Genomic DNA, 25562 nt, shown 5'->3' with positions numbered 1-25562 from the left:
AATTAAAATTCCGCTGGGTGTACGACTGTATCTGCAACCGCACAGCCCGTAGGATGGCCACGGAGCCCGAGGAACAGTCCATCAGGCAGCCCGAGTCAGTGCAGGCAGCCGGGAGCACGACCGCAACGGATGCGGGCGTACGCAGAAACTAGATGTTACGGGGGAGAGTAAAATAAACAGCATGCATTTTGGCATTTCCTAACAGTTCTGCTATTAATTTCAAAGATGCATGGATTTTGTCCCCGCAGATTTGTTACACTAAATTATGCAGGAGTTCTTCTGAAAGCATCTCACACCTAGGAAATGGAAAGGGTAAAGAAAGATGCAGTGGTTTGTATACGTACACATACTTTTACTACTGGAACTAGATCAAGAAGCTACTTACTACCGGCCTTCTTACTACTGTATCTTAAAGGAGCTTTTAATTATTTATCATAAAAGCACATTATTTTTTCTTATAAATCAGTAAAAGTTCAGATTTGTGGGATATCGTCTATTGTACAGATGCACACATGCACACCACAGCTTGAAAAACAAAATGTTTGGCCTTACTGCAAGCATTGAAGAATCATACCTACATTAAGAATGCACAGTTACACTCACTAATACATTCACCTATAAACTGAAACAGAAAAAGGAGAACAGAAAAACAAAACAAGAATGAAATGGCAGCTTTAAAGAGAGCAGAGCGGAGTTCAGTATTTAACTCTACCAACATTTCCTGTGTCAGCTTGGGCAAGTCATAAACATTATCTGCCTCAGGTCCCCAGTCTGTAAAATAAAGCTGTATTTCTTTTTTTCCTCCTCTTTGCCATCAGGGCAGGTATCGTCCTTCTGCCATGTGCGTATCCTGTACCCAGCACACTAAGCTCCTCGTGGCTCCTGGCACGTCCAAAAACTACTCAAACGCTAACAATTATTTCAAGAAAATGCTAGATATTCAGCAACTAAATTACCACTGCCTCTGACCGCCACCTTTTGCACTGCCCCTCACCACCTTCCCGCTCTCCGCACCTCCAGCACCTCGTTTCCACACTGGACAGTCACCTTCCACTTATTCTTGCCTGCTTTCTCCTCTCCCTTCTTGTTGTCACTCCCTATTTCCCCTTTTCAAATCTCTCACCCTCTTCTCACCTTGCCTTCCACACCGTATTTATCACGTCCCCTCATCCCGTTCAGCTTTCACCTCTACTCTCTTCTTTGCCTTCTCATTCTGCACAAACGCACCAGCCCGCAGAGGCAGGGAAGTCTCCCGAAGCCCACGAAGACCCCAGCTTGCCTGCAGCCAGAAGATAGCTAAGCCCGCTTAGACCCAACGTCAAATGAGAAGAAAATCTGAAAGTCTGAAGTATACTACTACCAATGCGTCGTTAGTAATACAGTTTCTCCTTAAAAGTATTTTTACTGAGGTTTTGCAGAGTAGGGAAGAAAACAAGTCACGTAACAGAGGACGACAGGGAGAAGGAAAGAAACGTCTCAACATAAAGCGTAGATCTGTGACTGATTACTAATGATGCTATTATTTCCCTGTAACAGCTTCATCACTGGCACAAAGTACCTCTCCAACTGAACAGAAAACTCCCCTCGAACGAGACTGTAAACTGCAGTGAGCCACTGGATCACAGCCCCCAGCTCAGCTTAATGCTCCACTTTGGGGGTGAAAGCGAAGGGCAGATGCAACCAGCAAAAAAGAACTGGCTTCCCTCCTATATAAGAGGTTAAGAAGACTGAACTTATCGCAAACAGTTCAGTCCATTGCATTTTGCTTCCTCTCAGACTTGCACCCAGTTCAAAGTTCAGCAGAAGTAAATACTTCTCCAAATTATTTTGTTCTCAGATGCTGCAAAGGGTATTTGACACGTTGCAACTTTTGTTCAAGCAATTAATGGGGCAAAGTAAATTCCCAGCATATAAAGCCAGAAAGGACCATTAGACCACCTAATCTGAGATATTTATCTATTACTTGTAAAATTCCATATTTGAAGAGGAAACAAATCATTAGAAGATTGTCATCCAAAAATGTTTTTTCACAATGAAATAACATGGGAAAAAATATGTTCCTTTTGTTCTTTTCCTTTTGAGCACCCTATAACATCACTGGAATACTCCTGACAGCCATGCAACATCCAACTGACTTCATTATTTAATAGAGAAATAAAGGTGATCGTTGGTGCTATGTTAATTAGCGCACATGCCCGTTCTACCCTTCGTCTCACCGGCTGACAAATAAAGCAGCAGCGAGTGCAACCGACCAGTTTCGTTGCTCTCCCTAAGCACGGCCCAGCCCCACGCACGGCCGGCAGGCACCCGCAGAACCGATCCCGGTTATTCTTGCACTGGATGTCGCACAGGACAAGAACAGGGCTCTGCCATTTTCTGTCCCACGTTCACCCATTTCCCTCCCATTCTCTGCCTTTGCACACCCTCTGAAGTTTATGCAAAGGCCAGTGCCATCTCGTTTCCCTGCAGCAAACAAATACGCTTACAATCGTCAAGGATGATTAATAGCATATTCCACCCAAGAACCCCATTTGCGGTGGAAGGGATTAAAGCTCAGCAACGCTCTCGCACACACCCCCTCTGGTGCATGCATCTCAGCCAGGAGACGAAGCAGCTTCATTTATGCAAATTATATTAATGGAGAAAGTTTACAACAAGGGAGCCAAAAGCAATAGCTATGTAGCTATGATTTTGCAATACGCTCTATCCTCATGTTCCTTGACGATCATTTGCATTATCATTGCTAAAATCTGAAACTAGTATAAAAGCTTCTAAGTACATGAATTTCTCAGGAATAATTACACTGAATTGTAATGTCAAGGACTTGCCCTTCCACCAGAACGCTGCTACTGAGAAATTACAAGAAAGGGAGATCGGAGCAAAATCACATCTCCTCACTCCTACTGCAATTAAGTAATTTGTCAATCACAATGGGTTTTTTTAAAACAAATACAAAATTACTGAAGACATGCCAATTTTTTTAATCTTTCCATATCTACAAAATGTTTAGAACCTTCTTTAAAAGCGGCGTGCAAGTATAAACATTAACTGAGCCACCAAGAACTATGGCCAACGTTGACTGAAACACACTACATTCGCCTGTGATTTATTTATTCATTTATAGTCTCAGGATGCAATTTTACAGAGACTTAAATGTTTATTCGCACTATCCAAATCCATCACAAAGTTGCTAAAATTGGACCAACGATCCTGCCCCAGAGGCCTTTGAACTGAAAGCATGACAGGGTCAACAAGTACAATTCGAAGCAACGGCAGAATGGCACACAGCCATTACAGCCAAAACTTCTTTTTTTTTCCCTTTCTAAAAAGCACATTTAAAAGGTTTAGCAATGCAAGATTCATTGAAAGTGAAACCTGTTAAGAAATATTTGGCCTAAGAACCAGATCTTCTCAGAATTCTTTTAAACAACAAGTTAAAACTACAGAAATGTTCCCGTATTTTTTTCTCCTTGTTTGAACAAGGAAGCATCCCTCCAGAGCCCTGCATCCCAACCACCACTGCTGCGATTCTCCTAAAGCAAAACAGAAAAAGACATGCAAAATTGTCTTCATTGATTTTTTTGCTCCTCATTGTGCGTTTCAACCTGGCAGTTATTTTAAGGTCCCAGAAGTAAGGGAGATGTGAACAAAGTAACCGTGATCGTTAGAACAATTTGGAAGTAAGATTGGCAAAATCTGGGGTAAAATAAATAAATCAATCAATCAGAGGACTGATGCACAGAATCACTTAAATGTGAAAACGAACAGAATGGGATGGGGAAGACACGGGGAAGCCAGGCTGGAGACGTAAGGAAAAACAGCAAACGATGAGAAGGCTCAGAAAGGAAAGTCACCTCAGAGGCACTCCCTCGGCTATCCTTACAATCCACCGAGGGCAGGGAATCAAAGCCAGGAAAGCCGAAACGCTCAAGGGTAGCCAGCAAACCGCAGCTGCCCGAACCAAACTCCTTCTGGAGCGGGTCTGCCCGTGGCACAGCCAGGCTTGTTTCACCAGAGACTTACGGCCTCAAGAGTAAAACGCTTACCCACGTTTTGCCTCCTTCATTTAAAGTTCAGCTTAACGAAGACTTGTGTTTCACAGAGCTTGCCTTCCCTTCTGAAATTAAGGCAGAAATGTAATGAACAGAACAGCAGCCAAGTAGCATCCACAGAGCCATCACGTGGAGGCTGCATTCTGTGCGCAGCCCCTTGGGAAAGGGGTGTCTTCCTCTAAGGCTTGAGGAATTGCCTATTTTATTAGGATCCCCAGTGCTTTTTAGTTTTCTGGGAGGATGCGGAAGCTACCGGGAGCTCTTTTCTCATCTGCACCTTAAGCAGAGGTAGCAACTCCTCACGGGTGACGAGCATCCAACCTTCCCCAGCTCCACACAGAGCTTCTGCAACATGCATCCCTGCAGAGCCCCCCGAGGCTGCAGCGGAGTGCGGGGAGGTCGGACTGCAGCTGGTGCTCCTCTGGTGCAGTGTATCGCAAGCACGCTCCATCAGCTGGACCGAATTTCTGTTGGCGTTTAATGACGGCTTTGATGTGCACAGCTCTACCAGATCCTGAGAAATCTGCCCTTTCCCCAGTCCCTTTCTCAATAGGATGTGACGCATGCTGACAGGACAAATTCCTGGCACACTGGAAGGGGACTGGGGGCTTTCTATATGGAAGCGGTCTGTCCTAACACTCTCAGACATATTTATTTATTTATGCAAGGCATATTTACGTAGGTGTTTATTCAGTATTGGAATGATTTTCTTGGAGAAACTAGTAAGCATGGGGTGAAGCTCTTTCTGTGGAAAACAGCTGTATTTTCTAAAGCTAGAAACTGCTGCTTTTATGTCAATTTAGTTCAATTAAATGATGTGTTTTGGTTTACGCACCTGGACCTGACAGCTCCTGATAGGCTTTTTTCTAATTTTATTAATTACCAAAAAAAAAAGCTATTATTGATAAGAAGGTTAAACCAGGCCATTCCACATGATTTCACCAGAACAGAAACCAAGAGCCACATACGTTTGTTTCCTGAAGCTATAGTACCAGCGTTTCGCTGAAAACATTTCACACGGGAAGGTCCAGGCATTGAAAAGTCGTCCTACCTATGAAAGGAGTAATAGCTGTAAGGTTTATTAGTTTTACTGAAAAGAGAAATCTGCCTGTACACATCTCCCGCTAGAAACACCAAGCGTGCTCTGCAGCTCAGCTGAACTCTCTCCAGTCGATGCTCCCAGCCCTGGCTGCTGCTCCAGGCGGGTCCCAGCAGCACCCACAGCCCATCTGCACCCGGCACCGGCTCCGCATGGGATCCCACAGATGCATTACACCTACAATGCAACATCACATTACGGAAGCTTTCCCCAAAAATGTCCCTAGAAACATCCCTCTGTTTTTAGCACAGTAACAAAGTCTGCACATTGATGTCTTCCCAGATCACCCTCATTTACCTTTTTTCTTAATTAAGGTAATGACGCCCAGGGGAAGCTCTATGTTTCAAAACATAAGCTTCAGTCTTATAGCATCCCCACAGGAGAACTAATTGGAGCATCTCCCTCAAGGCCAGATCTCTCTTTCCTGTGCCCAGAGACGCTCCAAGTAATGTACGCTCAGGAGCTGGGACAGGCTGGAGCCTCCACTGCTTAGCTGAAGCTCAGAAAATCCAGCTTCAACTGCCACATCTGCCAAACATCCTATGTGTCAACAACGGTACATCATTTATCTTCTACTTCGCTTAGCTTCTGAGCTATGTAATAGAGGTAGCAACAATGCCCTTCTTCCAGACTCTCATTTCTTGTCTATTAAAGCTGCAAGAGCTTTGCAACAGCACCTTCGTCTTCCCATGCACTTCTGTATAGGACTGGCTTTTATTAAGGTATCACACATTGCAGTTACAACAAATAACGACCTGAATTCCCGAGTGAGAGAACACCCAACCGGTGCAGAGAGCGGTACCTGCAGCAAGCAGGAGCCCTCCTGTACAGGCTCCTACGCTGACAGTCCATCTCCATCCCTAAAGCATGCATTTTTCCGGCTAAGAAAGTACTGTACTACAAAGCTAACCTGAGATAAAAAGCAAGTACGCTTTGTTAGCAGCCCAAGCTTTCCGTATGTCTACTGAACTACTTTGAGAAAGCCATCTTTTTACAACCTTCTCAACCAACACTTCTACTGACAGCAAACTTAGGAGGCTGAATTTCTGAACAAAACTGAGTTTTTAACTACTCTGTCATCTGAACCCACCCTGAGCAGGACTAACTGAAATGAGAAGACAGTCACCGTCTCAGAAATATTAGTTGCACCTACTAAATGGCAATGCCTTCGGAAGCACAGTCACATGGAATGCATCCATCCAAGTAGTTTACTACCCGCTTCAAGAAAGTGAACTACGAGATGCTCCATCTAACGGGGACACGCTGACCTTGGAACGTACAAATCCACGCTGCCTGCCTCCGACACACACCTACCTCAGGCTCACCTACAGCACTTACCCCAGCTCTCAGAATACTTGCCTGCTGTACACCACGTGTTCAGCCATCTTTAGCTCTCACCAAGCTTTACTTCCTTTACTCTTCGCTTAAATGTTCAACTCAAACAGTGGGCTATAGTATAGCTGGAAAATAATAAATTAGTGTATAAAACCATTTCATTTAGAATCCCTTTTCCTTCTGCAGTTTCACAAATTACATGTCGATGAAACCACTCTGAACAGTCTCAGTGTCCTCTATGCTGGTTTTTATTTCTCACTTCAAATTTTTCAATTCAATTTTTAGTAAGTCCTGGAAACGGTGTAAAAATACCATAAAATACCAACACAATCTTGCTTGACACTAAAAAAATTGTAAATGTCACACAAAAACCTAAACTGTTTTGAAATTTTAGACAGCCAAGCTTAAGAAGTTCTACTAAAATAATTTACAGTCATTATTGCTACAAGCAGATGGAACAAACTTCAGTAAAGTACCACCACCTTACAGAGCTAAAGTTACCGTGACACAAATTCATCCGAATTAAGCATTAGATCCTTAATCCTCCATATCATCTCCTATTTAATTTTGCATTCATTGGCACCATTTCTGTGCTAAGTCCAGTAAATGCATAAGCCTTTGGAAAATCTAGGCCTGCTTTTTTTCTGAACACAGTACCTTTGAAGGTTTCTACCATTTGCATTCAGATAGTGAGGAAGACACGTAATACAGCACAAGCCTTCCTGGAGCCATTATATCCTCTAAACAAACCGCATCTAAAGTAGGGGGGTTTGGTATTAACGACACTGATGAGACCCTCTTAGGCCCTGCTGTGCTGCGCCACGGACCAGCACCACAAAAAGGCGTTCCAGCTCCCCCGCTTGCCATCGGAGACGGGCGAACGTGAATGGATAGGGCAGACAGACAGGAAACACCATCAGTAAACACGACAAACACTGCATCAACACAGCAACACTGCGCTGGCAGACTAATCACAGTCACACTTCATAAGCTTCGTAACAAGAGCGTCTTAATGAGGGATTCAGGGGAGGAGTTTTGTAGACCTGATGGCAACGAATAGCACAGACCGAAGCAGGAGGTGCCGCCCAACTCACGTAGGGGAACGGCGGGAGCTGGCAGTGCCAGCCAGCTGCAGCAGTTTTCGATACCGTGACGCTGAGCAAGAGATGTTCGGTGAGTTAAGCGCTACCTGCAGAAGCCCCAAACTGAAGGGTATGCTTGAAGCAACAAAGAAGCACCTAGAAAGATGCACAGGGATGACATGAGCGTAACAGCAGCAAATACGAAAATTACATGAACAATTGTCAGGGAAATTTTCTTAAGAGACAGCACGCTAAATGAATAAGCATAACAAGAAGGCATTAAACAAAGCCAGAGAAAATCCCATCAAAGTAACCGAGACTGACAGCAGAGAGACAGAGGAGTTTTAGCCTGTAACTTAGAGATGTTACAGAAGTTTCAAGAGGTACACGAACAGGCTGAAGGGCACATCAAAGAAACAACTGAAATTCAGAGAAAGAGTAAATGCCAAGAGAACAAAATTGAAAAAGCAGAAGCAATACAGGATAGAGTAATGATGCTTAACTCCGCGCTGGAGATGTCACTTGGGTTTCGCCCATATTCAGCACTGTAACAGGAAGAAAGCAAATCACAAACAGCTCAGTGTGTAATTGGAAAAGAAAAAGCAACCTCCGTGCATTCAGTGAACCTCAATTAGAGTTTTAAACAAGTCACTCTGAATACTAGGCAAGCTCATCACAGACTAAACTGTCCCGGCAAGAAGCAGCTGGGGTACCAGTGCGTTAGTCTTCATCTCTGGAGGTAAAGTGAAGATGGGATGATAACTGAGGAAGAAGGTCACGTTAAAAGTCCGATTTTTAAGAAGTAAGTGACTGAAACATGCCTTTTTCTCCCCCAGAGGGGTAAGATTCAGAGGAAGGTAGGAGAGCAAAGAAAAAGGTTGGGAGAAAAATAAGAATTAACTTGAAAGGGAGGTAATTACCGAATAAGCAGGCTAGAAAAGTAGAGATGAGATGAGAAACATCTACAACCGCAGCGAGAGCAGTGGGAGAGCAGCCCGGACAGATGCATGCTATGTTTTGTTACCATGCCCTTGGTATTTGTACACCGAAAGCACCCTAAGCTTACGTGATGTTTATAGTAAGGAGGCTTTAACGTTAACTTTCCTGGCGAGGACGGCCGCAGCCAGCGTGAGGACAGCAGTGCTGTGCGCAAGCCCTGCGCCAGCCCTGCGCCCTCTTTGATTCCCGTTACCTGATTTCCTGGACTATTGTTCTCAACTTCACATTATGCAAATCCTTGACTCAAAGCAGAAGAAGCAGCTGCTGGCAAATAAGAAGAGCTGTTATACAGTGTTCTTCCACTCCCTTTGACCAAAATAAGGGAAATCTAAAATTTACATGGAAAAGGGACAAACTTCAGAAGTCTGCTGAATAGCCTAAAAAATTAAGAGTGCACGCAATTTACTCCTTTCCCCCCAACTTAAAGTATTTGACAGTAATTCTTCAGAAAAAAGATTAAGATTTCGTATTTGCTCATATTTCAATATGTATGCCTCCTTTTCCATCTTAGGTCAGTCCACCCATGCGAATCTACCCTCAAAACAGGCTTTCAAGAAACAACGTAAAACTAAAAGATATCACAGCTTTCCCAGTTCTTGGCAAGGCTCTTAGGAACGAAAGTAGGAAACGCAGAAGGGAAGGAAAAGTAGATGACAGAGGATGGAAAAAGGGTTGTTTTGTTTTGGTGTTTTAAAAAAAAAAAAACAAACCAAAACCACGCTAAGCCTGTTCCTTAGGCACTCTTGTCTCATTAGCGTTTTCTGTCCTCTTTCTTCCCAAACTGCGATATTTAACGATTTTGGTACAAAACCAGTCTGAGGATGCTTCACGTAAACTCAGCAATAATCAGCCCCACGGCCAATAAACTCTTCACCCTCGTAGTTTATTTGCTGCTAAGCCTTGGCCTGCAGCCTTGGAATTTATTCTGCCTGCACTACAGCTATTTCCTTGTAAACAGGAAGCCCCCTGAAATTTGCATTACAGCAAACTCGGTTACTTCATTTAGTGTCAGTCTTATCTCAGAAAGATAAAACGGTACCGGCAGGTGTACCAGGCTCCAGCAAAGAGACAAACTGTAATCGGGGGGTAAAACCCTTGACATATTTCTTGGGGAGATAACGTCAGCAGCACAGGATGCCGTCGCTGGGCAGTGGTTGCCCGCCGGAGATAAACCAACACCGAATGCATTCCTGTGAGAAGAGTGCTGCAATAAGGCCGAGACATTTATTTTCAAGCGTGGATGTGATATTCCAGTGACCTTCCTGCTATCCGTCCCAGTGACAGCCAGGAGCCAAACGTGACGACAGCCACTCGTAGCCCGGCGTTACAAAGCTGTGCTCATGCTCCTCTGAGGAGGTGCTCTCACACACACAGAAATAAAATAAATTATTTGGAAAAATTGTTTGATTTCAAATCATACAAGAGAGGACTTTGTGTGTTGTAATTTTTTTTTTTACTGTTACTATATCAACCTGCACTTAACCAGACGATTTATATAATTTTAAATGAATCACTTTGCCAGTGATACAGAATATTTAAGTATGCCCAACACACCATGTCTGTTTTAACAAGAGGGCTCGAAAAAACCCAACCAGAAACCAGCACGAAGACATCTGACACCAGAATAACGGTCACAATTTCCTACTGTATGAGGAAATCCCTGGTTTCAGTTAGAAGCTGAGAAGTTCAGTCATTTCAAGCAATCTAGAGCCGTTTGTGGTCCCAGGCTTAGGTAAGTCTCTGTTCTCGTTTATGTCCACGCTTCCTCTCATTCAGCTGCTGAGCTGTCTTACACGTCCCCCGTCCCACGGCACCCTGGCACGGCTTACAGCTGCAAACCTCTCCCTCGCTTAAGGCCTCTCACAATCTTCAGAGCACAACAGGCCAGGGGGGGACGGCAAACAATCTTTTTCCTTTAATATTTCATGTAATCTGCAAACAGGTTCTTCCACATGCAGCTCTAGGAGCGAGGCATTTCAGCCACCTAACCCTTCACCTTTCCTCCTGCTCTGCGAAACTTCCTGCTGCACCCGGCTGCCGTTTCCCACCCCGCGGAGCCCAACGCGGGTGAACCATCCCTCCGAGCTCAGGGAAAACCACCAAACATCGACAAAACGCCAACGCTGGAGAAGGAGAGCAATACACCGCGGGTCCTTCAGGCCTCGCGCTGTGCTACGAGGCTTGCGCCGCGCTTTGCGCAAGGGGACGTCGGTCCCGGCAGCAGCTTTCGAGCCTCTTCGCAGGCGCCAGCGGTGCTGTTATTCCTCACGGCGTTGGAAGGAATCCTCCCCTGCACACCTTCCGCGTCCCCACCTTCTGCCTCCCCAGAAGGGTCGTGTCCCTGCTGCAAACAGGGAGCACCACGGCACGCCGCTGACGCTAAGGACAGTGACAGACATACCCGAAGCACTGATAGATGGAAAGCTAGCAGCACTCCCCGTAAAGCGTGCTGTGCCTCAGGTTAACAGCGTAGGCTGGATTTTATGGATATTGTTTTCATAAGCATTGACACGTACCAGGAGAACAGCAGGCAGCATCATCTGTCCAGCAAGCCCTCCTCGGCTGGACCTTAAAAACGACTGCCAAACTTCATTACCTGGGGTTTCGCTGCCTCTGCGAGGGGGATTAACGCGGGCCGGGCACCCCCGCGCCCCTCGCCTTCCCCTGCCCTGCAGCCCCACTGCGCTACCCAGAATTCAAGCAGAAAGGCAGAAAACCGAGCGAACAAGCGCGAAGAGGGCTCCAGCGATCTCTCCTTCACAGCAGACAGCTAGGCTAGGCCACCGGCAGGCTTGCAAGCTGCCTACACGTTTTGCAGTATTTTTTGGTTGCGATATTTTGTTGCTGGCTAAATCTTCGCTTTAAGTGTATGCACACAGAGCCATGAAAGAGGGGGAAAGCTCGCTTTTAATTTCAGCAATAAATAAGCGATGCTCAGGTGATTGTATAAGGCATAACCAGCGACTGCCGTTCGGAAGAAAAGCTGCTTTTACCACCAAACCCCGAGAAAACGGCCTCAGCCATGCCAAGGCACCCGGCGAGACCCGTGGAAGCCCACGGCCACGAGACCCAGACCCGCACTAGTTCACCGCCGTACAGCACCCCTGCTCCGTGAGCTGCTTGCTAAGAGAAAACCTCTCTCCCGAGCCTGTCCTCCCTCCCTGCGTCTCCCTGCTCCGCTGTCAAACCTCACGAAGCATCACCAAAAAACAGCTCTGCAGAGTAAAGCGGTGGGAACGATTCGCTTTGGCTTTACCACTTTATTTAGCTCACCCCTTAACGAACGTCTCACCCGCTGGATGAAGCGTCAAGTTTAGGACCAAGCACACGCCCGAACCCTGGGGTGCTTTCCCCGGGAGACGCGGGCTCCTCCACACCTTGCCCCGGCGAGGAGCGCCCGCAGAAGTTCTTTCAAATGCACCCATCCACCCCGACCCCGCTACCTGCTCCGGCCGCAAAGGCGGGCGCCGACCCGCCGGGGGCCGCGGGGTGCCCGGGCCGGCCGCCGCCAGACCGTTAGTTCAGCACCGCGGTGCCGGCGCGGGGGCGCGGGGAGGCCGCCGGGCAGGGGCCGGGCCGGGCCGGGGCTGCCGGGCCCCGCGGGCCGGGGCGGGCGGTACCTGGGCTCGGGCAGGGTGATCTTCTTGCTGGCCCTGGCCGCCGGGGTGCTCTTGCTCTTCTCCATCGCCATCAGGTAGCTGACATCGGCCAGCACCGCCTCCAGGTCCGCCATGTTCCCGCTCCCGCCGCCGGGCTGCAGATGGAGGCTCCGCCGGGGGCAGCCGCCCCCGAGGCGGGGGGTTGGCGGCGGGCGGGCGGCGGCGGTGGTTCCCCCTCCGCCGGTGCCGCCGAGCGCCTCCCGGCTGCGCCTGTGCGTGCGTGCGCGCGTCTGCCTGTCTGTCTGTCTGTGTGTGTGCGAGCGCGGGGGGGCAGCGGCCGCCTCCCCGCCCTCCGCGCCCGGGGCTCGCCGCCGGCCCTGCGCGCCCTCAGCCCGCGGCCGCCGCGGCGGGCGGGCGGGAAACCCCCCCCCGCGGCCGCGCGCCGCCCCCGCCGCGCCGCGCCGGGCCGCAGCGCCCCCCGCCCGCGCGGCCCCTCAGCGCTCGCCCGCCCCCGCCGGGCCCATGGCGGCGGTCGGGCAGCCCGGCGCGGCCCCCGCCGCTCGCAGCCTACGCGGCCCCCGCGGCGCCGGGCGGGCAGGTCCGAGTGCGCCCGCGGCGCTGGGCGGCCATGGGCGGGCGGCGCGGCCGCAGGGGCTGCCCGGCGTTAGGGGCTGCGGCGCGGCGGCGCCTGCAAAAATCCGGACCTGGATTCCGCGGCGGCCGCCGGCGCGGCGGGGCCGGAGCCGGAGCCGGGGCGGGGGGGGGGGGGGGAGCCGCCGGGGAGGCCCGCGGGGGTCCCGGGGAGGGGGCGGCCGCCGCCGGGCTCCGCCCGGCCCCGCGGGCCGCCCGCATCGCCCCCCGCCGCGGCTGAGGGCGAGAGGGCGGCAGGCCGCTGACCCCGGGCAGGCCGGGGCCGGCTGCCGGTGCTGCTGCCGGGGCAGGCGGGGAGCAAAGCCCCCGACGCCGCGGGCTTCGGTAGCTTTGGCAGCCGGGGGGGCGAGCGCCGCGGCCTCGCCGCCTGTTGATCCCGGACGCGGTTCGGGGGGTGCGGGGGCTCCCCGCGCCGCCCGCGCCTCAGCCCCCCGACAGCGAGGGGAACGGAGAAGCCGAAGCCGGCCCGGCACAGCTCGCGTCCCCGGCCTGCGGCGGCCTGCCCGTGGGCCTCGGCGCCGAGTCGGACGCGTATCTTCAAAATTAATTTCCTCGTAGTTTATTGAAACGTGACGCGCGTCGGGAGAAAGTGGGTACAAATAAAGGCACCCGTGTGAAACCCCGTTACTGCTTCGTTGAAACTCTTCCGCTGGCGAGTTAGGGCGCGAAAGAAGGCTGCACGCCGAAACCGCCGGGCTACTGCGGCGATCTGCCGGCCGGGTGCTCCCGGCTCTCCTCGGGCACCGAGGGGCTCCCAGCAGAGCTCCCCGCTCCTATTCCCCGTTCAAACATGCAGTAGTAGCTCTACTGCAGCCAAGCAGATATGCAGATTTCAACTTCTTTCTTTTTCTGAATTTCGTCAAATATGTCATAAATAATTGACTCAATGAAAGGCGAAGTCAATGACAAGTCTGAAGTTTAAAACTCAGCTTGTTTTGAGCTCTTTTCAAGTGCCGCCACTCCTCCTTCCTACATCTTTGTGAACGTTAATGATCTGATTAAAGCTAGGTAGAGTATACAGCTGGGAGGATTTCACCGTGCGGCTCATCGTGAACCGTCTGAGAACCCGCTTTTTGTTAAAAATGTTAATTTAAACCAACACTTTTCACCTGAACAGATCCGTTGGGGAAGGTTTCTCCTCCGCGGGTGACGTTCCTGATCACAGAGCCGTCCTGAGCCTTGGGGTGTTCAAGCGAGAGAGCTGGAAGGGAGCAGAGGAGGACCTGGGGCAGGTCCCTCTTGGAAGCTCAGCGTAAAGTTTCCCGCCAGCCCTGTTTAAATTTTTCACGGAGCCGAGCTACAAGACGGAAATGGGATGGGTTTATTTCCATAAATCCACCGGGCTGGCAGTGAACGCGGGGTCTGGCTTGTGGGCCGTGACGTGGTTCCCGTCACTCCTCAGGCTCAGTCCAGACCCGGGCCTCCCGCCCCAAACCTTATTTCAGTGCCCCTGCACGGGCTCTCCTTTTGCAGGGGTCGCGATGGGAGAGACCCCACGCCGGGGTGCGGGGATCGCGGGTGCTTGCCGTGGTACCTCTCCCCCAGCCCGGCGGAGCGTTCTCGCTCAGTGCTCCACACAGGAGGACCCCCGTTGCTGCCTGTGAAGCCATCCAGGCATGTACAGCTCTGCACCCTCATCAACGCTTGCAGAATTATTGTCTAATTAGTTGTAAATGCATAAGGATACGTGATGCCCGGTGCTGTAGCACACTAATCTACCGACTAAGGCAAAACCCGTGCTCTGCGCCTCATCTGTGGAATCATTTTAGAGTTTTAAAACGTTTGGGTCTTGATGAGAAAGGCTGGTGTTATCTAATGATGGGTCCAAAACTGTTTGGCTCCACTGTTAAAAGGAGTATTCTGATTTATTTAACCAGGAGTAAACATTTGTCAGCGCTAGCAGGTCCTTAGCCTGGTTACGCGAGCAGACACGTGCATTTTGCCGGCTCTTCCAAGGTGACAGCTAAGCTGCAGCTCCTGCAGTCCCTCCGTCCTTCACCACTCACAGATACTTCCATGGAGAGAACCAGTTTCTGTTGCCTGAAACGTGAACGTGTGGAAGAAGCAATAGCACTGCAGGGAGGCCGTCAGCACTGACCCAACAGCGTTGCTGAACGCCGCCATCACGACGCAACTGCGCCGAGGGGAGGAGAAAGCAAACCGCAACCCGTTGCTGCCCGCCTCGCCGAAGGTGGCCCTTGTGTTTTCTAAAATATTTAAATGACTTCACGGTGACGATGATAGCAACAATGGCCACCAAAATGCCACTTAGGATTCATAAAACTCTCTTTTTTATTCCTGTGCTGTGTTTTCGCCATTGTTATCTGGATATTATTGTAACATAGCCTTCGACGGTGTTCTCGGTGACAGTTTCTAGGAAGTCGTGTTTGGTGATGGCTAATACAGAAGCCCAGTTAAGAAACGTGTTCTCTTCTTTCTGCCTTCGTGTTTCCATTGGTGCTAGCTGGCGTGGCAGCAGCCACTGGAACCAAAGCAGCGGTGGCTTAGAAGAAAAGGTGTCCTCTTCACCGTTTATTTAAAAAAGCGCGTTTGCCGTGCAGTCAGAGGTGGTGGCAGGACGCCGTAGCTGCCCCTGCGCGCTAGCCGGTGAGGCGGGCACGCGGCCGGCCAGCGGAGCTCCAGCTTCCCCTCTTGCCCCCGGCTGGAGCGGTGCTGCACCGGCACGGGGCAGGGGAGGGCTTTTTATGCGTTCTCCTCTAGCAGCATGTTACGGTTTGCAGTTTTATACTCAGAGGTTTTGAAGGTCACTTGAACAGGTGTTTTTTTAATGATAAAGTGGAAGCAAACCTGACTTTTTCCTGAAGCTGAAGTGAAGCGAGCGGAACAGGTAGTGCTAGCATCCCCGCTCCGTTCCCCGAGGGCAAGTCTGCAGCTTTTCCTAGCATTTGTCTGTATCCCGGCTTTACTGTCTGTCTGTGTTGCATGTCGGGTTTGCTTTTCTGTGTGTGTGTTGTGTTACGCGTTGTGCGTTGGTTTCAGCGGTTGTATGTAGTATTTGCCTGTGTTTATAAACAGCGCCCTGTGCCTGTGTGTATTCCCCTAGGTAAAGGAAACCCTGAATTAATCGATGCCAGGGTTCGCAGAGGTCAGAATACGATACACTCACACACGCTCTGAATGCATTTAAGTATCTCCTGACATTTCTGTGGATGCTGACTGATGCTGTTCAATCAATTTAAATGTGTCTCGAGACCTGTCTGGGCTTGAGCGCAGGATTTTGCGTGCATCCATTGCAGAGCCAAGAAACCCTCCCTGCTGTTCCTTCCTTCCGAGGAGTGAGTTTCTCCTACCATCTGTATAAGATTTAAATGTTTAATTTTGCACTGCGCTGCTTCGCAGGATGACAGATGATACTACAGAGGGTAGCGAGTCTAAAGTAGATTTATTAGTGTGCCCTGTACTAACACCATCCCATCAAGATAATGGTGCAAAACAGCACACCAGGAGGGAGCCGTCTTCGTCCTGCTGCCCTCGAACCAGTGGCAAATCTGATAATAAATAAGATCTCTGCTGCTATGCATGGCTAACGCTAACAAAATACCTCTTGAGGGGAATGTTCACAGAGAAGATTATTAAATGCTATTTTTTAATATTTCTAATATATTACCAGGAATGCACATGGTTTGAGATTAAGAGCATTAAGCAGTGTTTAGCCCAGTTCCCTCCACGGGATGCTGCTGTCTACAGCGAGAGCAAGCCAACAGCCAGAAATCCGCTGCATTCCTTGCTCCTCCTCAGCGGCGCTGGTAGAGGATAAGATATTTATTGGTGATGGATCCCAATGGGGTCCGACTCTCCGTGGCTTGTTTGTGCAATAGCCAAGCAGAAAGGTGCCATTTTGCTGCTTCCTTGGCTGAAGGGAGAGGGCAGAAATCCCTTCCCCACGCCGCCTCCACCGAGCTCCTCTCGCCAAAGTGTTTTAAATCAGCTTCCGACCGCGGGGTTACCTGGAGGTAAAACACGGGAGCTGTAGCTCCTGCTTAATGAGGTTGTGTGAGGATTCATTAGTAAGTGACAGGAAAGTGGCCAGAGGACAGTAACAGATAAGTAACTGCAAACTATTCTTAGTAAAAATTAGGCAAGGTAAGCCCTCCTCAGTCTGCTGCATTTTCCCGATCTTGCCCTGCGGCAGAGACAAGAAGGTGCAGAGAGTCACCGCTCCCGCGCTTGGCCCTGCGGGACACGGCGGAGAGGGACGTTCTTACCCGGCGCCCCAGGGAAACAGCCTCACGCTATCCCCTTTGCCTGTCGGGCTCCTCCGATTTGCGGGGGTCCGGCGTGGCTTTCTCCGCTCTCCCCACCCAGGCGGTGCGGAGCAGGGCGGGCGGCACGTCCAGGCCAAGCACACGGGCATTCCTCTGCAGCATCCGCACCGAGACTGAAGTCGCGTCCCATCTCCTTAATGCTACGCTAATAAGCAGTGAGAGGCAATACGGAAAACAAATAGAGTAATTAATGGCCATTTCTGCTGCTGCCTTTATTCACTGACTATTCCAGAAGGAGCAATTTTACAGAAGACAGCCTCTGCCTTCGCAGTGCCGTTGCATTAGGCACCCTGAATCTCAGGAGGGGAATGAGTGCTGCAGCTCTGGCCTCCTGGAGAAACGCAATGCCTCCTCTGCATCTGTACAAATTCCTCCAGCTTTCTCCTGAATACTCTTAACGCAGGTACTTCAGCCACTTCCGATAGGTAAAGCGCTCAAGGTAGTTCACCATCATCACCACGTTCCTTTTTGTAACTAGCTGAGACAATGATGAGGCTAAATTTTAATTAGGAAACAAATGGAAATGAAATTCTCAAAAATATTATTCACCATCAAACGTTTGTACTTGAGTAGTCTGGCTGGTAATAATAACGATGGCCTCTGGGGATAGAGATAAGACCAGGGTTGGAAGTCATGCAACGTCTTAAGTCTTGCATGAGGAAACACAGGCACGAGAGGTACAGGTCCTTCAGTTTGCCATTGCATCACAGCATTTCTCTCACCACTATCGTAAAAATAACTTTCATTTTCCCCTCTACATTTTCTTAAACTGACATGCCATGTAGAAATGTCCTGTTTGCTGCCTCTCTCCTTGCTCAGTCCACGCCTTGCCAGGCTGCCGGTTCCTTATCCGAGGCTGCTATTTCCTCCGTGGCTGCCTGAGAGCCGGGCAGATGCGTCCCAGGTGTGCTCACAGAGTCTCCTGCGATTCTGCCGGCTGCTTCTTAAACTTCACAATGGTCCCACGGGGGCCATTTAGAAGAGTCTCATCGTCTGCCGCAGGGCCAGCACGTCAAGGAGGCTGCGCTGAGGATGGCAGGAAATGTCGTCCTCTCTGCTCTGTGCGGTGGCAGCGCCTGGCTGGACTCCTGGCTTGGCTTAATACTCCAGGAGGAAATATGTCTTCCTTTGAAATTGGCTGAAATGATATTTTTTATCAAAATAAATTGTGAAGAAATAACGAATCTAATTCAGATGATGGCGACATCAGAAGGCATTCTTCTGGCCCCTCGCTAATTCGATTGCCAGCCACACAGGACATTCTCCAGTACAGATCATCTCATAAAAACTGAGGCCCGAATCCTGGGCAGATGTTGATTGATGTGGCCCCATTGGCTTTGGTGGGCCAGTACTGATGGCACCCCAGACATCTGGCCCTCCCGCTGCTCTGGTTTAACTGGGCTCGCTCCCCAAAGGCGAAGAGCACCCAGGTCCGGGAGCTGATGGCTTACGATGGGTTTACTGTGGGCCTGGTCCAACTCATCTCGACATCTGTGGGAGCCTCCAGCCCGACTTTGTGGGCTTGCCGAACAGCCTGTGTGTTCAGTGAGCATCGCGGGGACCCATCCTGCCCAAGCTCCGCCCCAGAGGGCTTTCGATTCTTGAAAGCGGCTTCTGTGCACAACTGCTGCTGCTGAGCAGAGCGCATCCCTCCGAGCATCCGGCATGGCACGTATCCTCCCGGGCGTTTGGGACTGCCCTTACTCCAAGGCACAGCTGGACACCAGCAACAACCCCTCCGATTTGTTGTTCTGCCCATTCAGTGGGGAATAAAAAGAAGCCAGAAAGGATCCTCTGCAAATTCCTTTTTTTCTCCCCAAAAGAATGGTCCATGTAGATCAGCACTGATTCTAGTAATAGTCCTCTTCTGAGACAGGCTAACGGCTACTAATGCCATGTACTGCCTGCGCTGCAAGACCATGTTCTATTCAACATCTGTCCTAAGTGGAGATCCTGGATTTGAACCGGAATGGGACAACTCTGCGAAATGCTGCAGTTCAGATCCTAGAGGCGCGCAGCCCACCCACATCCCAGACCCTTTTGTCCTGGTAGCACATTTGTAGTGCATTTGTGTTCTGCACTCCCAGCCTGCACTGTCTCAGTGAGCTGGTCCCTTTACCCCCCGGCTGGGCTGACACTGCGGCAGCATTGCTCTCCAATAGCCGTTAATAGTCGTCAATAGCAACAGCAAACATCTATTTTGTGATGGAGTCCACATGCCCCGCTGCAGAGGAGCTGCTGCGCTGATGGTTTAGTTACCAGCATGTATCACAAGCTGGGGAGGCTCACCACGTGCCTGGAGCCCTGCAAATCTTTTAACATACTATGGATGTCAGGCAAAGCCAAAAGGCAGCCCACAAATGAGAGGCATCCCAGTTGGTTCCACCTTCTCTCCAGTCTCTCCCAGTTTGATAGCAGCCAGCTGAAAACCTGCCTGCTCTTCACAGAATCACAGGATCACTAAGGTTGGAAAAGAACTGTCAGATCATCAAGTCCAACCATCACCCCAACCCCACCACACCCACTAAACCATGTCCCGCAGTGCCACGTCCACACGTCCCTTGAACACCTCCAGGGATGGTGACTCCACCACCTCCCTGGGCAGCCTCTTCCAGTGTTTCACCACGCTCTCAGGAAAGACATTTTTCCTAATATCCAGCCTGAACCTCCCCTGGTGCAACTTGAGGGCATTTCCTCTCGTCCTATCACTTGTCACTTGGGAGAAGAGACCAACACCCACCTCCCCACAACCCCCTTTCAGGGAGTTGTAGAGAGCGATGAGGTCTCCCCTCAGCCTCCTCTTCTCCAGACTGAACACCCCCAGCTCCCTCAGCCGCTCCTTGTCAGACTTGTGCTCCAGAGTGAAGGCCTCTGAGGGACACCTTTCCTGCTGGTTTGGGGATTGCTGTCCAAAGGAAGAATTTGACTTTGGGGGTTACTCACAGAAACGGTGTTTTCAGGTCTACTCATACAGATGACATTTCTTTTCGGGGGAGAGACATTTCTTTTCTGCACGTTGAGCCCTTCGTCTGGACGCTTGGCTACCCAGGCAATCAGACCAAGTCACTAAACCGGACCGCTCAGGCGTTAACTGTTAAAACCTTGAACAATTAATTTCACAAAGTTAATCTGCAGGACCAAAGTTATGTACACGAGTGTTTTCTTCATTTTGGATGATAAAAATATTCCAATCCCAGCATCAGCGAGTGGGCAACTCCGGGCCGGCAAGAGGTTAAGAGGCACGAGTTGAGTTTTCAGCCGTATTCTACTCTACACAGTGATTTAAAAATGAACTTTCTATAAGGCATAATTAAATTGTCATGTGCAGGAATTCCTGTCTGGTAATATTTTGAAAAACGGCTGAATACAAAGTGGTGAAATTTAAGCAGTTCAAACTCACAAAGAGACTTTTTTTAAAAAAAAGAAGGGCGCTCTCTTTCTCTCTTTAAATAAGCACTGTTTCCTCCTCTGGAATGACTCTAGATTTTTAAGACAGTCTCTACTATTTATTTCCCTTTACTGCCTTTCCATGAGGAATGGAAACAGGCACAAATGAAAACACAGAATGTTGTGAAGAATATATCCAGTTTTTAAACACAAATTAAAACGGATAGTAGGTGCCCATTCACTGACACTGAGGTTTCCTGCAGGAGAACGCGGGCTGAGCGGGAAGGGTTTCTCGGGCTCGGGTGCGAATCAGTAGCGAAATGGCACAGAGAGAAACGGGGCTCCGGTTCCCTGCCCGCCTTGGTTGGGCTCCCTCTGCCCCGACTCCAGCCCGGAGCTGGGGTGCGGTTTCTCACCGCTCCCACGGGTCTCTCCATTGCTCAGCAATGAAATCAGCCCTTCCCCTGCCCAACAAATGACAGGGACCCGCTCCAACCAGACAGAGAGAAAAGCCAAAACAGCAGGCACACCTGAGCAGCTTCTAACATGCCGTGGATCCCTCCTGGGTTGGGTTTTTTTGTGAATAACTTCAACGCGTTTTGGTGCCTCCAGCTGAATGGGAAAAACCCAGCCTAAGGGATGGGAAAGCCAGCTCTTGCTCCTCTCCAAAGCTGCAGGACGCTCTGCTTTTCCCAGGATGCGATGCTGGTGGTGAGGCAGGTTGGCATAAACCCGGCATGGAAAGGGTGTGCTACGATCGGGGCCGAGGACCCGAGGGGTTCCCAGGGACCAGTGGCCTGACTGAAATCGCAGCGCTCCTTGTGCTGGATTCTCCGCAGCAGGAGATCACATTTGTTTGCTTTTATTGAGAACCAGAAGTTGTTTGAGTGGCTTCCCAGCATAGGGTTCAAATCCAAGCCTTATGGGCTGAGCCAAATCATTTACTGGGACGAACGGTTATTAAAGACACTTTATTTATTTACTTATAACTGAGCTGTAAATGGAGAGTTGACAGGGACAGTTGTGTGCTGAAAGAGACCTGAGGCCACCCACAGAGGTCAAATGTAAAAACGACCTTAGCACCTGAACGACCACTGCTAGCTCTGCTGGCATGGCAAAACAGCATGCTTTTCCTTGAAAACAGGAGTGCCCGACACCCCCTCCCTCCCAGCTGTGACAGGCACCCACTGCTGTGTAAAGCCATCGGTCCCTTCCACGGGCTGTATTTTTGCTGTCCCTACAGCCCACAGCCCGATGCTCTCGCACTGCTGCCGAGCTGGCTGCGACCTCTTCGCAGGACGCGCAGGAGTGTTACTAAAACCGAGCACGGTGATGAAACAGCTTTCTTCCCCACCATGCACGCGTCTAAAAAAAGAAGCATGCCTCTGACCTGGCCAGCGCAAGCTTAAAAAGCGCGAGAGCAGCATCTCCTGTGCAGAGCAGCTGCTGGACGAGCCGGGGCTGCAGCCAACACCAGCCCAGCCCGGGGTAACCAGCTGAGGCGCAGGAACGACGCTGGTGATACTAAACCACCCGCTGTTACTGCTGGAGGAGAAAGGCGGACCCGGGGACCGGGGCTAATCCCCAGCCCTGACTCTGCTCCTTAAGCAGTGTTACCCGGTGCCGCTTGCACCCACCCCGTGTTCCTCTGCAAGGGGGGCTGCCCTGCACGAATTGTCACGGGGCAGGAGGGGACCAAGGAGACGTTCGAGCCATTTTTACACCTAAATCTCCACCCTCGATTGTCCTTACAGCTCCATCGCAATGTGGACATGGCATCTCGCCCAGACCTTGCTGGGGAGGCTGCTTGCAGCCCTGTCCATGGGCTTAGAGGTGCCTGAGGAGGGCCAGGAGCGGGGGACAGTGACCCTCGCAGACCCCCTCCTGGGGTCACAGAGGCCCCCCCGCACCCCTCTGCTCGTGCCTTCCTTCGCCCAGCTCCGGACTGACCCGTCTTCAAGAACTCCCTGATTTAAAAACAGCAGAGTATGTTGTTATGGTTTAAAGCAAATAAATCCAATGAGGACTGTAACAGCAAATGTCTTAAAGCCTTGAAAAGGGTCCCCCTTCAGCACTACACGGGAGAGCTAATATCAGCTGGCATTAAAGAAACATTTTCCCTGTACAGACTGATTAGACAAACAGATGTCAAGAGGGAACCATTGAGCATTCACTGTTCCACCGTCTGGCTTGAATGTAACTTGATAAAGGGGAAAAAAAAAAAATCAATAATTGACTAATTTAGCTATAAATTTTGAGGGCTAGAAGGAGAAAAACTGACAACCGTGCAGATATTGAAATGGCACAAGTTAATTCAGATTCTGTCACAACATCTTATGGAAGGTAAATCATGCAGTGCTGAAAATAAAAGCCCTCATCTCCAGGGTGGTTTTGCTGCCCATTGCAGGAGTATATCAGAAGGACACAATTAACTCCGGCAGGCAGTGGGAGGGCGCAAGGCTCGCTCCGGCCGGCGGCAGCCCGGGGCGATGCCGAACGCACCAGGCGCGGTGGGCGCAGGTTGGCAGCCGGAGGGTGCGGGGCTCCAGCGCCGCTTCGCTGAAATTCCCCCCGCGTGCCGGCGAGGCTGCCTGCGCCGAGCCAGCCCAGCCTGCTAGAAAACCTTGAAAATATGCTCCTTGGAAACAATTCTAGTTATGTGGGAAACGCTTTCTAGTTATTTCTCTTCCCTGGCTTTTTGTACCTCAAGTCTATTTGCACACGAATTGGCATTTGCGCCCTGGCTGATCATTCACCCGAATCCAATATTACACGTCTGGTCTCCGAGCTGGCCCTGGGCACCTGATGTCACCGCAGATGGAAGGTGCACAGTGGCAGAAGCCAAAGTCACCGTCCCCCGTGGCCGAGCCGCCCCCGAGCCGGCGCATCGCCCAGTGCTGGGCAAGCGCGGGGCGGCTCTGCCACGCTCTGCCACCAGACGCTACGCCGCACCGAGCGCCAGGCATCAGCATCTCGCCCAGGACCGGGGTGTGGAGCTCGGGTGCCAGCACACGTGCCTCCCGCAGCGCTGCAGTCAGGCTGACCCCTTTCCTCCAGCCTGGCAGCTCGGGCTTGGTCCGGGCAGAGCGGAGCCGAGGCACACGGCTCAGCATCCCCGGGCGCACGCAGCCCCGGGGGCTGCTGGCTTGGCCCTGCTCGGCCACTGCCCTCGCTGCTCATCCACTGACGTCTTGCTGGAGGCAGGAGCCTTGTGGGCAGCGGGAGGGGATGCATTCTGCCTGCAGCACCGGCCATCGTGCCCACAAATTAAAGAGGCGTTGAAAGGAGGCTCATCTCCGTCGGCTGCAGATGGAGGAAGCAAGACACGGGGGAAAGCCAGGCTGCCCCAGCCTGCTGCTCCTCACCGCCCGTGTCCCAGCCCTCCTTTCCTCTTACCTGGGTGTTGTGTTTAAAACCTACATGGGGAAAGTCCTCCCTCCGAGGCTGCTCAGGAAACCAGAGGGGAAATCACACCGTTCTGCCCGAGCCAGCCATTACATTGTTAATTCTTCTACTTGGCTGCATCTCTCACTCTATTTCAGTGAGAGAAAACAACTCTCCTCTGCAAAACAGAACCAACCTGGTGCTCTCCGTGTCCTGTGACAGCACAGCGGTGCCATGGGCTGCTCCTCCACCGCAGCCACCCTGCTCCAGGGAACACCAGGTGCTGGGGATCGAGCCCTCGCACAGGCAAACCCGGACAGAGACACGGGGTGAAGCGGCAGGAACGCGCTGCCAGCTTGGGAACAAAATGGCATGGAGTTTATTTGCACTTCCATCACATCAAAGGGGCCCTTGTTTGAATTCTTCTCCCTTTAGCCTGGAGGAGAAGAAGGGGAAAGATTGGTTCCTATTAATAGCCTCGCATCCCACGAGATCCAAGCCTTGCAAGAAGCCATGAAAGACTGCGGCATCTGATTCTCTGAATAAATGAGGTAATTTTCAAAGAAGTGTGTGCTCAGCAGCCTTAATTACTGCCTTCTCCAGTTTGGTAGGAGATGACAGTGATAACTTACTTTGGTGTCGGTAGCACCCGGGTCCCGGAGGAGCTGCACAGTGCCGCCGTGCCCAGAGAGCCACCAGCACAGGCAAGTGTGCTGCCTTCCCCCAAAACGTCCTGATTTTGCAGCAAACATGCCCGGGACTGGCACGGAGCGGGGGGAAGGAGCGCCCCAGGCAGCTGACGGGCCAGCAAAGGGGGGGCACGGCTCACCGCGGGGATGGCGAGGGACTGGTGCCAGCGGCAGGGCAGGGGCACGCTCGGGAAATCATCCGTACCGGGGAAGGGGCCAGCAGGGAGCAAGACCATGCGGTGTGGCTCCAGTCCCGCACCCCCGGGGACTAAGGAGGCAAAGCCACCGGGAACCTCCCCGCCGCGGGGAAGGGCCGGGGGCTGCGGGCAGGCTGGCCATTTGGGGGATATCAGCTGCCCATCTGCAGGCACCCGACATCATCCCGTGAGAGGATTTTTCTGTCGTCGGCTGTAGGATGGTGCGAAGGGGCATCCCGGTACACCAGCTGTGGGTGAAGCCCACGGGTGCACCGTCCACGGGCACCTGCCTCGGATAAGCAGGAGCGCAGGGAGGGATCTGCCCCTGGTCTGCAGTGCACGTCCTGGCAACACCCAGGATTATGTCAGCTCTCCCTTAAGCAGATTTTCAGGCTCTAGGTGCCAGGTTTAATCCAGACACCAAAGGTACATATGGCAGCGGGTGCCTCTGGCAGGCAGCGACGGCTGCGTCATCACGCCGCACGCAGGTGCTGGAGAGCGGGTTGCCCTTTGCCGGGCGTGAGGCCACCAGAGCCGCCAGCCATGCTGTCACCGGGACGCTGGTTCTGCCCTTGTGCCGGTACCTGAGTCCATGGCCGCCTGGTCGGGAGCGACACCGCAGGAAAGGTCCATGGGGGAAAGGAGCCCACGATCGCCACGGTGCGAAGCTGTGCTCCTGCTGCACTGTGCATAGCAACAAAGCAGAAGGATTTGCAGGATCATAACCCGTCCTTTCTGCGGTCTCCATATGCCAAACAATTAATCTGCCCTCTCGATGCCCTTGTAAAGCAAACCAGTAAAT

At 51.3% G+C, this 25562-nt stretch overlaps 1 protein-coding gene across 1 annotated transcript in view; it reads right to left on the bottom strand.

Annotated features, from left to right (window-relative positions):
* Positions 1-12300, bottom strand: part of GRK3 (G protein-coupled receptor kinase 3) — a 72520-nt gene extending 60220 nt beyond the window's left edge. Inside the window, exon 1 of the mRNA XM_059827620.1 lies at positions 12188-12300. Coding sequence (XP_059683603.1) covers positions 12188-12300 — 113 coding nt within the window. The remainder of the gene's footprint in view (positions 1-12187) is intronic.
* Between the last annotated feature and the right edge of the window lie 13262 nt (positions 12301-25562).

The sequence above is a fragment of the Gavia stellata genome, chromosome 21 (assembly GCF_030936135.1).
Source record: "Gavia stellata isolate bGavSte3 chromosome 21, bGavSte3.hap2, whole genome shotgun sequence".
Taxonomy (NCBI): Eukaryota; Metazoa; Chordata; class Aves; order Gaviiformes; family Gaviidae; genus Gavia; species Gavia stellata.
The sequence above is the reverse complement of the archived record's forward strand: the minus strand, read 5'-3'. Positions and strand labels throughout refer to the sequence as shown.